The 15,249-nt window shown below is 37.9% G+C and overlaps 1 protein-coding gene across 1 annotated transcript in view; it reads right to left on the minus strand.

The window, feature by feature from the left end:
• The window catches only part of BCL2L13 (BCL2 like 13), a 36,005-nt gene that overhangs the window by 7,261 nt on the left and 13,495 nt on the right, over window positions 1-15,249 (minus strand). The window contains exons 4-5 of the mRNA XM_085323961.1: window positions 12,126-12,195; window positions 5,712-5,855 (exon numbers count right to left, since the gene is read on the minus strand). Of these exons, the coding sequence (XP_085180087.1) occupies window positions 5,712-5,855; window positions 12,126-12,195 (214 nt within the window). The remainder of the gene's footprint in view (window positions 1-5,711; window positions 5,856-12,125; window positions 12,196-15,249) is intronic.

Below are 15,249 nucleotides of genomic sequence, written 5' to 3' on the forward strand. Positions count from 1 at the left end.
TTTTTTTTTTTTTTTTTAAGTTTCTCTGAAATTAAATAGACCAATATAAAATCTCCAAGATTAAAAACTCCTTGAAATACAGGAGGAAAAATTGACAGACTGGGCAAAGAAAGTGGCAAGCAGAGTCTTTACTAATTTACTCCAATTAAAAAAAAAATAAAATCGGAAAACACAACACAGTTCAGTAGTTTCTTAAGCTGCAGTCACTGACTTTACCTTGTAATACATCCTATCAAAAGCAAATGAGGTTCATTCAACACTTTCTTCACATTCTGATAGCACCGCAGCAACAATACAAATGCTAGAAACCCATCAAATGCATTCCTGCTTACAGTCTAGTGTCTGAAAAACAAAAGGCAGTGAGTCATGAACTGGCTTGTGCCCAAGAATCCTGAGATATCTTCCTCTAAAGAATTAAGCAAATTTCCCACACTAACAAATTTCCCCAGAGATGGAAATGCAGATGTCATGTGATTCCTAGCTTTAATTTAGGAGCAGCCTTACACCAGCAAAACAATAAGGTGCCCTCTATGCCAACACCAGAGCAGGAAAGAAAGGTCATGCCCACAAATTACCAATATAGTTGGGACAGCTTCACTCCAGCCTAAAGTAATTCAAGCTAGAGATTCCAGTCAGTCTGTGCCTCTGTATTCAGACTATTTTACACCTCTTCAGAAACCAGGACATGTGCAAACTCTTTCTGAATTCTCACTACACCATTGTTATGTCAATCCTCCAGAGAAACGGCTTATAAAAGGATCAGCAAGCAATGTCCAGATCTAAAAATACTCTTAACAAAATAAAAAGTAACAAAAAAATCCCAGGCATCTAATGTGTTATTTATCTATATAGAACTATTAAGACAGGAGGAGTCAAGAAAAACTGAGCAGAATTCACAAAAAAGACTATAGTCGACTTAAAACTTCCCATAAAATTAAAAAAGGCATATGAATCAAATCAAAGCACACTGATATTACAGCCATTGCTTTCAATCCTTCCAATGAGTATTTTGGCTAGAATAGGTAGCCTGCAGAAAYGATCCCATTCCTTCTCCTTCCCTCCAACATACCCTCTACTACCTGCAGAGAGTCAGCTCTCAGATTTTAGTTTTAGTAGTTTAAACTAAAGTAAAATCAGTAATTTAAAAAACATTTCTTCATACAGACTGAATCGAGAAACCTTGACAAACGCTTTTTTGGGGGGGCGGGGAGGGGGCACCTGGGAGGGAAAGGAGATGTAGTTGCTCAGTCATGCACTATTTAAGCTCCTCCTTTTTTTTTTTTTTTCAACCACGATGTCTAAAAAAATCTATTATAATACCAAAGAAGTTATATTAGAATAAAGGTGGATATTTCACTGATATGTTGCACGATAAAATCATGAAGTATCATTATTTTGAAAAGAAAGCTCCTCCTCTAGTTAGATTCCCCTCTCTGGCATCTTTACACTACTAAAAACTTACCTTCCATTCCCTTCCCTAAAATAACTTCTCCTGCCTCCAGTGCAGCAGATTTCTGCATTGTCATTCTCGAGGCAGACAACTGGACTGCTGCAGAAGGAGATTTTAATCTCCAGCTGCGCAAACTGACTGCCTTGCTTCACAAGTACCTTTTTATTYTTCTCTTCCTCCAGATTTTTAACGGACTCAAGTACATAGATTATTCAATCACTAGCAGCAAAGAAAATGTCAAAAACAGTAGCAAAGTATCAGACAAAACACGGGAGACAGAGTAACTTTTTTTGAGATTGAGATGAGAAACTATAAACAGTATGAGCATATTCCAAACAAATTTACTTTACCCTCTTCAACACAGGCTAATGACTAGTTAAATTCAAAYCCAGATCTGAACACTGTAACACATGGACCCTGGGAAGGCAGAGACAATTTTAGTCACGAGTCACAAATGCAAAGATCAGTCTCCCACTGAGAGAATAAAGGTTATTAACTAAATCCCAATAAGCACAGATTACATGCACTTATTTCAGCTCTTTCAAACAACTGAAAAACAGACGGACTTGTAACATGAACACAAAGCTGGAAAAAAAAAAACCCAGCTAGCCTCCAAGTAATTTTATACTTCTTCCCTTCTTACAGCTATTCCCAGATTATTTCAAAATTGATGAATCTGGCCATGAAAAACAGGATATGGACAGCTTGAGAAAAAATAAATTACTTGAGAGGAGAGGTAGGAGAGGAAGAAAATCCTTACCAACTGACTGGCCTTACTATGCACTTTTCCAGGAGACCAAGAATTGCTTCTGATGCAGCAGTTTTCAGTCCTGGAGAAGTGGAGACAGAGCAAGATAGGGAGGGAGAGAGGGTGGGAGGGGAGAGAAAGGGAGGGGAGGGAACAGCATTTACACTGCACGTCAGTTTGTTGAGCCCTAACATTGCTTTCGGGAAAGAGAACTAAGCTACTGCCAAATCAGACTAGGAGTTGCTTTACAATGGTTCAAAATGATAAGGGAATGAGATTTTAGAGCATGATCATTTAGGTTCAAAATCTAGAATCAGGAGGAAGAAATRTGTATCTCCACGCAGAGAACTTGAAATATCACGCATGCCTTTGGCTCCAAAAGAGAGACCATACTGAAATTTAAACTCAAGAAAAATAAATGCAAGAGCTGCAGCCAAACCTGCCAGCGCAAGAAGTTAAAGAGGGACTATCCAGAAAAARCAAGGTTTCTTTGCTTTCAACTTGCATCTACCTTCAAATCCAAGAGACTGCAAACTAGATGGAGTAATCCTTTCAACTCTTCATTCACAGCTATTTATGCGACAGCTGCATCCAAACAACATACAGTGTCTTGAAGATAGAAGCACCTATTGGGTAAACCTTCCAATTCAAGCAGTAAAATACACTAAAGGGAATGGGGGACAGAATGCAACATACATTGTATACTTCATACTATTGTATCAAGTACAACAATACACAGGATACTATTGTATCAAGTATAATAATACACAGGATACTATTTTATCAAGTACAATAATGCACAGTATCAAAGCACGGTATGTGCTTAAAAATAAAAATAGGCCAGTCACTCTCCTACCAAACCACCAATCACTATAACCCAGTGCCACTCTACGATTAGAAGTTAATTGAATTACTATTTTAGCGCATAAACAGAGATGGGGAGGGGGCCACTCACTGTTTCAGCACATCGTATCATCCTCACATCTGTACAGGACAGAGATGAAAGATCCCAAAGATACTTCTGGGATCAGAGACTCTATATTTAGTATTCCAATTTCCCATCCCTCACAAAGCACATCGATTTCTTGAAATCTATTGCACTGCTACCTGATTTCTTAACCTTCATTCCCTTGAGCTAGYAACTTTGCTTCTAGTAACTACTCCTGAGTCAGATGCCTTCCCGGATCTACAAGCTTCCCACACCCAAAAAACCCGCTTCAAATCTGGCACACAAATACAATCTCTGGAGCTCTTCAAACTGCAGAGCAGCACATTATCATGCAGCAAATGGGCTCACTGTGTTACTATCTCAGTAAAATCAGTACCCCACAGGAAAAGCAGCTGAAAAGAGGACGAGCTCAGCTAGCTCCTTTCATTCCTATTGGTTACTTCCCTCCTGGCAAAGCTAGGATTCAATCCAAAAACCAAGGAAGATTCCAAATGAACCCAAATGGTGCCATAGAAAGAGAAATAACCTGAGTGACTGCAGAATTTTTGGGGTCTTCTCCTTAAAATAGGATCCTGTAAAGCTCTCCTGTTCTCCTCGTTCACAGACCATAATACACAGCTCTTTTTTTTTTGTTTGTTTGTTTGTTTTTTTGTTTTTTAAGTAAGCTCTGAGCAGCTCCAGGAAAGACATATTTGCTATTCACACCACTCTGGAACAACACAAAACCTAAACCTCTTATTATCATAGCAATCTCATTAATTAGAGACTCTWAGGTTTATGTATTGGCCTTATAGCTCCAGCCAAGCATTACTGAGAACTTGATCTGCACACAACTCCTGTATCTTAAAAAATACAAGCCACACAYATCACAGCCGACAGCATGCCATGTAGCTCTCCCCTCAATCCTTCTCAAAAGACAAATAATTCTTCCACCTGTGCTCCGCTCCTTGCTCTCAGTACTGCCATCCCTAGAATACCATCATCCAACAAAATGACTCTGAACAAACTGAGAAGCATATCACTCAGCAAAAATGAACATCATCATTACAAGAAACAGATGGGCAGAATAAACCCACACACTTGCTTCCTTCAAGACCACAAGCACAGTGGGTTCCTAACCCTATCCCCAGAGCAACTCACAAGGCCTTACGGCTGCTACCTTCATTCAGCTGGAAGGGGTTTTCATCACCTTGGCTCTTTCCTTGCCTTTTCTGCYGTTTCAAAAATAGCTCTGGCCTGTTTACTGAACTGCTTATGTCAGTTTGATTTTACGCCTGAGTGGATGTATACAGACAAGCTCCTAGTCCATTAAACACCGACTACCCAGATCTGTACRTACATGCACAGTCACACAAACACAAAGCACATCCCCCTCCCACACAGGCAGTGCTGGAAAGCTGCTTGTTTTCAAAGGCTTTGCGCTGTAGCAAGTAGGTCTATAGCAGGCCTCAAAAAGGGCTACAAAACTGACCACAGACTTTTCTGATAAAAAATACTAGAACAGTAATCTTACACGGGCCTTAGGCACTAACATCCATCTGTCTTACAGGTGCAAGTAAGGATGTTCACTGTTACAAAAATACTYGTAAATGCTGATGCATTTACGAAATGGACTAAAGTCCAAATGAATGCTGTTTACAGTTGTTTCCGTCCATTACAGATAATGAAAAATCCCTTAAGATTTTAAAAAGCCTTTATCCATTCTTGCCAGGAAGGGAAAGGGTACAGTAAGGTGCAGACATACAGAAACAGACTCCTCCTAAGAATATTACAGGTAAAATCTGAAATAAGAGAAGCTGAATGAGATTTTTCCTACCAGCACTTTTTAATCACTGGATTTTTTTTTTAATTACAGTAAATCTACTTGCTAGAGCCATTTCACTAATCCCAGATTAATTCCGCTCAAATCTGGCATCCTTACCAAACCTAGTAATCTGAAGTTCAGCCTCCTTCAGCACAGCTCTACCTTYCAGATCCAGCTCATCAAATGCGATCAGATAAAATGCAGAGGTAGATCATAAGAAGGGCTTAACTTTGACAATTTCCAGATCTCTGACACTTTCCAGTGCAAACCTTGTAAGAATACATATAGAATACATAAAGGCAACTTTCTCAGCATGCAGGAGCATAGGTCATTATGAATTTAAGATTTCCACAAGAAAACACAGTACAAAGGAATCTTGATTGCTCATTCTAGCCTATGCAGATTCACATATCACTATAAAATCCAGTACACATTAGCTATYTTATCATTATAAAATTATAAAATAATTATATAAAATTATAAAAATAAATTAATACCTATTGGCATTTCTGTATTATGTGCTCCCCAAAACTTAGCTGCTAAGAAGATTCTGAAATTTAAAGGCATTTCCAGCTGTCACTGAAGTATGAAGATAACATTAAAAAGATGAATCTCTCTACTTTTTCTGAGACCAATACACCTCTTCTTTCACRTGCTTATTCCTAGCAATCCCTCTAACTTTCACTGCTATTAAGACTAGAATTATAGAGCTAAAAATAAGCTTTGAACAGAATATAGAAATTAAACACTGTCTTCTTACCCATCCTCCTTGCTGAATTATATAGTCTGCAGCATAATCTTCTAGATATGTCACCCCAAAGTTCACAAGTGCACTCAGTGGTTCCTGGCCCCTTCTGGTCAACTCCATCAGAAATTGCTGTAGCAGAACCAAAGGCACCAAGACCTTCAAAAGACAAGAAATAAGAATGAATACAGAAAGCACCATCAGTACTGCTGTGCAGGTGAAATGGAAGAATTCATGAGGTCTGAAGAAAAGGTACAAAGGTATCTTGAACTGCAGACTTAATTTTTCTGAAGACACAAGACAAATAAAATACAGAACAATACAAAGCTTTTGATCTGACAAGCGGAATACCAAGCGTAACTTAAGACTGCTACAAGAACAGAACTGTAGTGGTTTCTTGAATCCCATTTTTTCACAATGCAGGATTCAGGTAAAGAAGCAGAACAGGTCCAGTAGCAGAACTTGCTCCAGAAGTGATGAAATACATCATCATAATTAGTTTGAAGGGATATGCATCCAAAACGCTTTTAAAACAGCAAACTCATATATTCTTGAATAGATGTACTGTATTAAAAAGTCTCTTTAGAAAGTTCACTCTCTATATTCAGACAGGACAGAGGCAACCAACTTCCCACAGCACCATAACATTACACGCATGTTTAAAAATGATATATAGAAAGCCCTCTCCTCATTAAACTCTCTCTCTTGTTATGCCAAATTTAACACGTATAGAATCCCCTCCCTCACCTTCAGCTTTCATTCCTCTCTCCAAATCTTTTATGTTTCAAATTAATGCYTAGTCTTACCCAAATATGAACTACGCTGGAAAACGTAGCACTCTGTGAACCTACCTCCTTCACATTACACAGCTCTTCCAGACACTTCATTCTGAAGTTATGTTTTTGACTGCCTAAATAACAGGCAGGTGAACTTTGAATTTATTCTTCTAGAGCACCCAAGTAGCCCTCTGTTACGAACTGAAGTTACTAACATTTGAAAAAGCCCTATTACAACACAAGAGAAAAACACTACTAAGTTTTACTGTGCCTGGTTTGTGACAACTGCATTGCACATCTATTCTCTGTAAAGGCCGCAGAGGGTCATTAGAACATTGCAAAAGGGGGAATGTTGTTTCTTGTCTGTAAGAGGGGATATTCAGGTTAATTCTATGTCCACTTCTTTTCCCATCAGAAGGTTGATGTCCCAATCTCCTCCTCCTTCAGCCTGATTATCTTTTCTGTAAATACACTCTCATTACTCTTCCTAGACATGACATCTTAGGATGCAAAGCATGGAGAAAAGAGCATAGGAGAAGCAGGTTGGGTTTGAGACTCTTTCTAAATTCACAGTGGAGTCACACTCAGATGGACACTAAACAGATGGGGCCTTAAAAATGCTTGTAATGTGATAAATTTAACATATTCAAGCTGATTAACAACAGAGAGTGTGCAATACTACAAAGGACAGATCATATTACTTTCTTCTGGAAAGAACAGTTAGCACTTCATTCATTCAACTAGGAATGAGATGGCATTTGAATTTTAAAAGCTTTGAGGGTTTGGGAGTTTCTTGTAATTAATCTCAAACCAGAGACCGAAAGGATGCAAGCTTACATTTATGTGGAGAGGTATACAGACAGGTCAAGGAGAGGTTAAGTGTCAGAAGAAACTTCAGTCTTTTTGGATTAAAGAAAAAACAGCATGCTGTCAACATTAGGTATCTTTCAGAGGCTTTGGGCACACCCGCATAACTCTGGGACAGCACAAACATCCAGATCTCAAAATATTTAACATCTACTTTCAGCTAAAGGAAAGAGAAACAAAGGCAAAGCAAGACTGCTTAGGAAATTAAGGGAGATCAAATGTTGGCACGCTGAACATGATGGTTGCTTTCTTCCTTTGCCAATTTAAACATCTAATCCATTCTCTCCTCCCAAATTCAGCCAGTCTCTGGCAGGCCTTAGGGGCAATGAAGCAAATTCAAGGCCCAATCTTCAGTTCCATGCAGACCAGCACAGACAATTTGGTTTTGCTTTCCCACTGAAGTTATTGGAACTTCTGCTTTTAAGATCAGTAGCAGCAGGAATGGCTTTGCACAACACCATCCTAAATCTGTAAAAGAAATCAAGTTCATAGTACTTTGATAAAGGTTAACAATAGCCTATTTTATGTAAGAGTAGCTATGTGAATCTCAATGAGATTTTAACTAGATCATAGTAAAATTATGGTGTTAAGGTCTTAAAGCAACTGTGATTTCCTCTACCAGTGTGCACTGGAAGGAATGCTAAGGCTTATTTAGATTTTGATTGAAGAAAAGGCATGTACAATAACAAGTAGAGCATGCCAGAAAATAGTTGGTGGGAGAAAGCTTCTAGGGAATCACTAAACAAAATATTACTTTACTATCACAAGTCACGCAAATGAAAGATTTCTCTCAATTATACTACTTCAATCCCCCAGTACAATACTACAGATTTAGAAGTAAGCAAAAAGAATATCGAGTACAAAGAAAGTTCAACTAGCACTCTGAAGAAGCTGTATCCAAAGTAGTTGCCACTCCTGTGTATCTTTTTATTTTTTCAACATGAAAATTCACCTAATTTTTACCAGACTGTTTCTTCCATTTTTGTTATATTATCCTTTTGCTCCTTTAATCAGCAAAAAGGGACATTCAGATTATTGAGAACCTACTTAACAGTAGGTAAGTATATTGAGAACCTACTTAACAGTAGGTAAGTAGGTTACCTGACTCCCTATATCAGTATTTTTTTTAATCTGATGCACAATAATGGGATTGAATTTTTTGAGTATATACATAACACTTCACTTTAAGCAGAGAGCACAAAAACTCAGAGTGGAGTATTTCATTACTACATTTTAATATGCCTATTTTATTACAGAAATATAATTCCCTCTAGTTTTCTCATCATCATTATTAAGAAACTTACTTCAAATAGAAGGCAAAGACTCCTCCTTCACTTTAAAAAAATCTATCATCATGGTTTCCAAGAAACATACGGAGTATTTTTTCCTACTGAAATCCCTTTGCTGAAAACCAGCACTTCAAATAGGTACGAGTATGCTTTGCTTCTGTGAGATGCAAATGAAGAACTGATATTCTTGTACATTAATTTACCTTGCAGTATTTCCTCACTCAGATGAATATTCATGTTTTAGTGTCTGAAAACATTCCTCTACATTCCATGTACCAGTCAGTTAATCAAATCTCTTCAGCAGTTCAAATGTACCAATGCACTCTGATAAAGGTCCATAATTTTAAATGGAAAAATAACAGCTGTATTTAGAAGTGGCTCCTTTCTGCTCATGCTTGCGTAATGAACAATAAATCCTGTGAAAACTGGTATGACTGAAAAATAACAGGTTCCCAATTCTAAATTAAGCTGGGTTTAGCCAAGCCTTTGTCATTATCCAACCTGTAACCAGTAAAGTTAACTGTATCAATCCGGTATCTCACAGAAGATTATACGCTCTCACCACATACAACTTTGAGTAAAACTTGCAAAGACTGCTTTTAGTCTGTCACAGAGATACYGGGGCACTAAGGGATCAGTGTGGCTCTCTGAGTACATATCATTCATTATATTAAATAGGTGGGGCTTTTATACATCTATAATATATACATATTCACACACATATTCTATATGTAGGTTGGATCTAGTAATTTGACAAATGTGAAACCACAGTAAAAAAAAAAAAAAAGTTCATTCTGACTTGGGCTTCTTACAATGTTTGGCTTGCTAAAGGGGAYTATGGCACTTTTCCTTTGGCAGCACAGACTCAGAAACATGAAGTGAGACTTTATTACTTCTTCATAGACAATTAAAAGSAAAAAGAACATCTTGCTATGCAGGGTACCACTACTGAGCACAACAGATGCAACCTGCATTTAATTAAAAACACATTTCATCCTACTGGTTTTAGTTGTTTTATATCTTCTAGTCTGAATCAAACCATAGCCCCACACCACACATGTACTGCCAGCATTCCATCTGCAGGAAGGCATTTCCACATCTTTAACCAGCTAACGTCTACCAAAACTCCTGTGCATCTTCTTCATCTTGTAATGGCCACGGGCATACAACAGGGAGCGATTTATTATTCTGTTCAGCTAGCTCAGCTAGTGGTTTGTTATCGTTTAGGTATAAAAGGGCCAAAGTAATTTGCTTCAGTTGAAGAATATATATATTTTTTTATTATTATTAAAGGGGAGAACATTCTTTTTGTGCAAATTGACAAAAACAAGCACAACACGAAACATCTCTGAAAAATCTGAGGAAATGYTGGGAAAGTATCTACAGACAGCTCTCTAAAAGGAGTACTGTGCTTCTTGCTTTCTCTCAGATTTTTACAGGTAAGTACATTTAATAAATTTTTACTATTAAATACATTTTATTATGATTTCCATATAAACTACTTATCCTTACTAATTTATTTGTCCTTCCCTCTTAAAGCAGTCGTGCTCTGGGCATGTTTTCACTACAACGTTAGCTACATGAAAGAGAAGAACACACAACCTAGAAAGATATAGCTTCCATTCTTAGGGAAATGCATCAGCAAATTTACAAAAGTAGACAAATTCCTGATAAGAGTTAACTTAAACATACATTTTTCAGGTTTTCACAAACCTGAGGCCAGCATAGCCTCATTTTGCTGCTAAAGGCCTGCTAATTAGACCTACACTGTATGTCTATTTTTAGCTACATTTCTAAATTATCTTTTTAACAACTTCTTCTCTGGAGTGAAAATTAAGATAGATGGAGGACAGTTGGAGAAAAGATACCTAGATCTCTTCTATTATAAAAGATGACTCTGATTAAGACAACAAAGGAATGTAAAAGGAAATGAAACCAACCCAAATGTATTCCATTTCCTCAAAACAAGTATTATTAAAGGAACTGCTAGGCATTCCTGAAGCATCAAGATATCTCAAAAACAATACCAACAGATATTGTATTAGTCTACATATTTTCCATTCTAGTTTGCCTGCAAACTGTGAATTTTGAAGTAACAAATGTTACGGACAAGCAAAGACAATGACAAAAGTATCTTCTGGCTGATACTCTCAATCAAAAGCTGATGAGGATCCAAAAAACTGTTAGACACTGAGGTTCCACAGATGTAACAGAAATGGGGGCTGAACCATAAAATTGCAGAGGTGAAAGATCAATTTATTCAGGACTACAGCAGCAACGCGTCTGAACCAAGAGTGTCTGGAGACACAGGAGGCAACTGACCACTCTGTAGCCACCTCCTTCCTTGAAGCTGGACCACGACAACTAATTTTATGCTTGTTTTTAGTTTTTATCAACTGCAAAGTAAGATGTTCCAGTTTAAACACTTCTTTGATAATCCGATTTTATGGTAGTTGAAGCTAAAGTGGTATGATTCACAATGCGATAAATTGAAAGCACACAAACATCAGTCTGGGTCACAGGGAATAACTTACCAAGTAATGTTAATAAACTACTACTTTAATTGTGTCCACACCCTTGGTTATAGGTAGATGAGAGAAATGATCAGTATACGAACCAAGCAGAGAAATCTAGTTAAGCAAATGAAGTGTTTCTGAAAAAAAACTTTTTTTTAAAGAAGAGGAAAAAAAAGATTTCTTGTTCCATTTCAATTTTAAAACTAAACTTTATCAGTCAATTTGTGATTAAATTTGCAAATAGTTGTTTTGTTCTTCTCTTTTCTGATGTCCCCTGAACCTGTCATAGAATGGTTAAGATAATGAATGATGAATTAGAATGATTAATAAAATATGAATCTGGGGACAGGAATGCTACTCTGCATTAAAACTATCACAGGAGAGTCCTTTTACAGACGTGCCTATTATTTTAAAAAGAAGCTTCACATTATTTGAGATAGCTTCTCCTGAAACCAGATACTCACATCCTCCTTATGTTTTCTGAACAATTTAAATACTCTGAAGATATTGTTTATTTTACTTTCACCACGTTTAATACCTTATATATATATATATATATATATTCTCTCTCTATATATATATATATTTTTTTCCAAGTACGAGACAGGAAGAATGAAATAGTTGAGAAGTATTATGAAAACATCCCTCAGATTTCAGTACAATACCACTGAAACTGTAAATCTCTCTTGGAAATTTATTTTTTTTAAATAGTTATTGTTAAAAAAGTATTTTAAGCAACAACTCTCATTTTACCATAGCAAAGGAAGATTAGCCTAATACTTCCACTAAACAACTTCTGCCTAAACTATCTAAAAGCTAGAAAATATATCCACAGTATCATTGTGAGAAGGAAATTTACTGCATTCTAGAAAGCAAGCATGTTCTTTTTATTCTCAGTCCTCTGCTACGCCTAACTGCACCTAGTAAATACGAACACGGACATCAAGTAGACGAGAAAAAAAAAAAAAGATTGCTTGTTACCTTGTTCCATCCACTGGCATGAGCAGCTGTCTCCTGTGTGCGTTCTCGATATTCTTGGTACGTTACTGGCCTGCAGAAGTTAAATCAACACTGAAAGTTATAAAAGGAAACAAAAGAACAAGAATAAAGTAAAATTCTCAATTTCCAGAAAGCAAAATATTTTCACATACATTACAGCAAATAATTTTCAGCTAACAAGTCCCATGTTTCAGTGTGTAAAATAAAATCACCAGACAGGGTCAGGGAGCCACCACCTTCTCCCAGTGGTATAATATTGCAAAATGGTTAGCTATACTTCATAATAATATGACAATCTACAATTTAAATGACATTAGATAAGAAGGTTCTCTGATGTGCTATCAAAATTATTAAGCTCTTGCAGGGTATCTTTGTAACTTTTCTATGACCTATGATTGGGGAAATTTAAAAAATATTAGCAAATTCACATGAGAGAGGTGACTGTAGATTAAAATTTTTATAAATAATATAGACTATGAAAAAACACAGACTGTTTGACTGTGTTAGCATTACACTAGGGTCGAAGCTTTTACTCGCAAGAAGCAGTATTTTTGATCACAAAAACAGCTTTGTATTTTAATAAATATCTCACACGAGACTTCTAATTTTAGAATTACCACATCTCTTCTCTGAATTGGGATGGGGAAACTTTTCCATATGCTCTCCTCTAAAAGGAAATAGTATCTTAGAATTAGTGAATTTGAGGATTCTGCTGAGTGACAACACTAAACATGCTGCTGCAAGAGCAGTTACCCTGAAGCCAGACCACAGCAGAAAGCAAGTTCAAGCTTTACTTTAAGTCAAATTTGGTCTTGGCCAGGAGAAACAATAACTGCTTATTGATGTCTAAGAACCTGTCAGGATCTAGCAGCCTATTATGCACTAACAGAAACACTTGTTTATATGTATATAAGAGAACAGGAAAACATCAAATATAAGGAAAATAAGCAAGTATTTTGTCAAGTAATCCGAGTGTAGCAAACAGAGTTGAAGTTCACTGAGGAAAACATAATTTGGGCTTGTTATTTTAAGTGCATTCTCTTAACTTCTTTGGTACATTAATTCCTTTTAAACTCAAATCCAAATGAATCAGCAGGATGAGAAGAAAAACAACAGCTGCAGAAAGGATATTAAGAGATTAAACAGCAGCTCTAGTTCACCTTACAAAAGGCATGTATGTCATCCATATTTTCACAGGCATTTCAGACTTATTTATGTAAACATCTAATTGCATTCACTGAATAGACATAAGGCTTCAGGGAGCCTGAAATCTTGTTTTTAATGAATAAGGACCTAGTAAGCAAGGTAGCAGCAGTGGGAACCTCACCTATGTCTCCTGCATAGCATTGAAAAGCATATATATATATATATATATGTATATATATATAAGTATATAGGTATATATGTTCACAAATATACTTCCAATGGAAGCTTTTCCTGTAAGAAGCACAAAAACCCTACAACATCAACGTACTAACAAGTAATTATTAAAACATTTACGTCTAAACTCATGTAATTTTTAAAGCCCTCACCTAAGGATCTCTTCAGAAAAGAAACAACCTAGGATGTACCAGTTAAGATCAAACACTACCAGATGGACAGCTAGTATTCCCTTACCTACAATGTATAAGGCATTTAAACTTTTATTTAAAACTTCTATTACACAATACTGTCACTTAAATTTATGATTTTAGACGCACAAAAAGGATAAGTTGCAAGATCTTTCTGTTAATTTTCTAACTTGTTGCCAGTATGTCTTTTTATTGAATAGTGAGGTATTATTCAAAATTTCTGCTCTTTAGAAGATTCTAACTACAAGTTTTTAAGGTCACATGGGCAATGTCCGACTTCTAAAGGCAGACAAGCTTCTGCCAATTCTAGAGGAATACCAGCAGATCTAAGAATTAGTTAAGAGTAGTAGCTTAAGGAGAAATTTGTAGCACGCATACTGACTTCTGTGRTTAATTTTTAGTTCACACAAGATTCAACTTTCTATTTGACCCTACAAAACTGCATATAGAAGCAGACATTAAATCATAGAATCAGTAAGGTTGGAAGGGATCTCTGGAGATCATCTAGTCCAACCTCCCTGCTCAGCAGGGTCACYTAGAGCATGTTAGACAGGGTTGCATCCAGGTGGGCCTTGAAGATCTCCAGAGAAGGAGACTCCTCAACCTCTCTGGGCAGCCTGGTCCAGAGCTCCGTCACTCTCACAGGGAAGAAATTCCCCCTCACKKTCAGGCRGAACTTCCTGTGCTTCAGTTTCTGCCCATTGCCTCTTGTCCTGTCACATGGGACAACTGAAAAGAGTTTGTCCCCTCTCCTTGACACCCTCCCTTCAGGTACTTGTACACATTGATAAGATCCCCTCTCAGTCTTCTCTTCCCCAGGCTAAAGAGGCCCAGCTCTTGCAGCCGTTCCTCAGAGGACAGGTGCCCCAGCCCTCCTATCATCTTCATAGCCTACGCTGGACTCTCTCCAGTAGCTCCATGTCTCCCTTGTACTGGAGAGCCCAGAACTGGACACAGTACTCGAGATAAGGCCTCCCCAGGGCTGAGTAGAGGGGCAGAATCACCTCCCTCCACCTGCTGGCAACATTCTTCCCAATGCACCCCAGGATATCATTGGCCTTCTTGGCTACAAGGGCACATTGCTGGCTCATGGTCAATCTGTCACCCACCAGCACTCCCAGGTCCTTCTCTGCAGAGCTGCTTTCCAGATGGTCAGCCGCCGGCTTGTACTGGCGGCTAGGGTTATTTTTCCCTAGGTGCAGGACTCTGCACTTGTCCTTGTTGAATCTCAGGAGGTTCCTCTCCACCCAACTCTCCAGCCTCTCCAGGTCCCTCTGAATGGCAGCACAGCCCTCAGGTGTATCAACCACTCCTCCCAGTGTGGTATCACCAGCAAGCTTGCTGGGGAGGCACTCTGTCCCCTCATCCGGGTCACTGATGAAGAAGCTGAACAGGATGGGACCCAGTACTGAGCCCTGGGGGACGCCACTAGCCACAGGCCTCCAACTAGACTCCACACCACTGATGACAACCCTCTGAGCTCTGCCTTTCGGACAGTTCTCAAGCCACCTCACTGGCCACTTGTCTGACCCACC

Source organism: Rhea americana, unplaced genomic scaffold (assembly GCF_003343005.1).
Source record: "Rhea americana isolate MKP2758 unplaced genomic scaffold, rheAme1 scaffold_9, whole genome shotgun sequence".
In the NCBI taxonomy this organism is placed as follows: Eukaryota; Metazoa; Chordata; class Aves; order Rheiformes; family Rheidae; genus Rhea; species Rhea americana.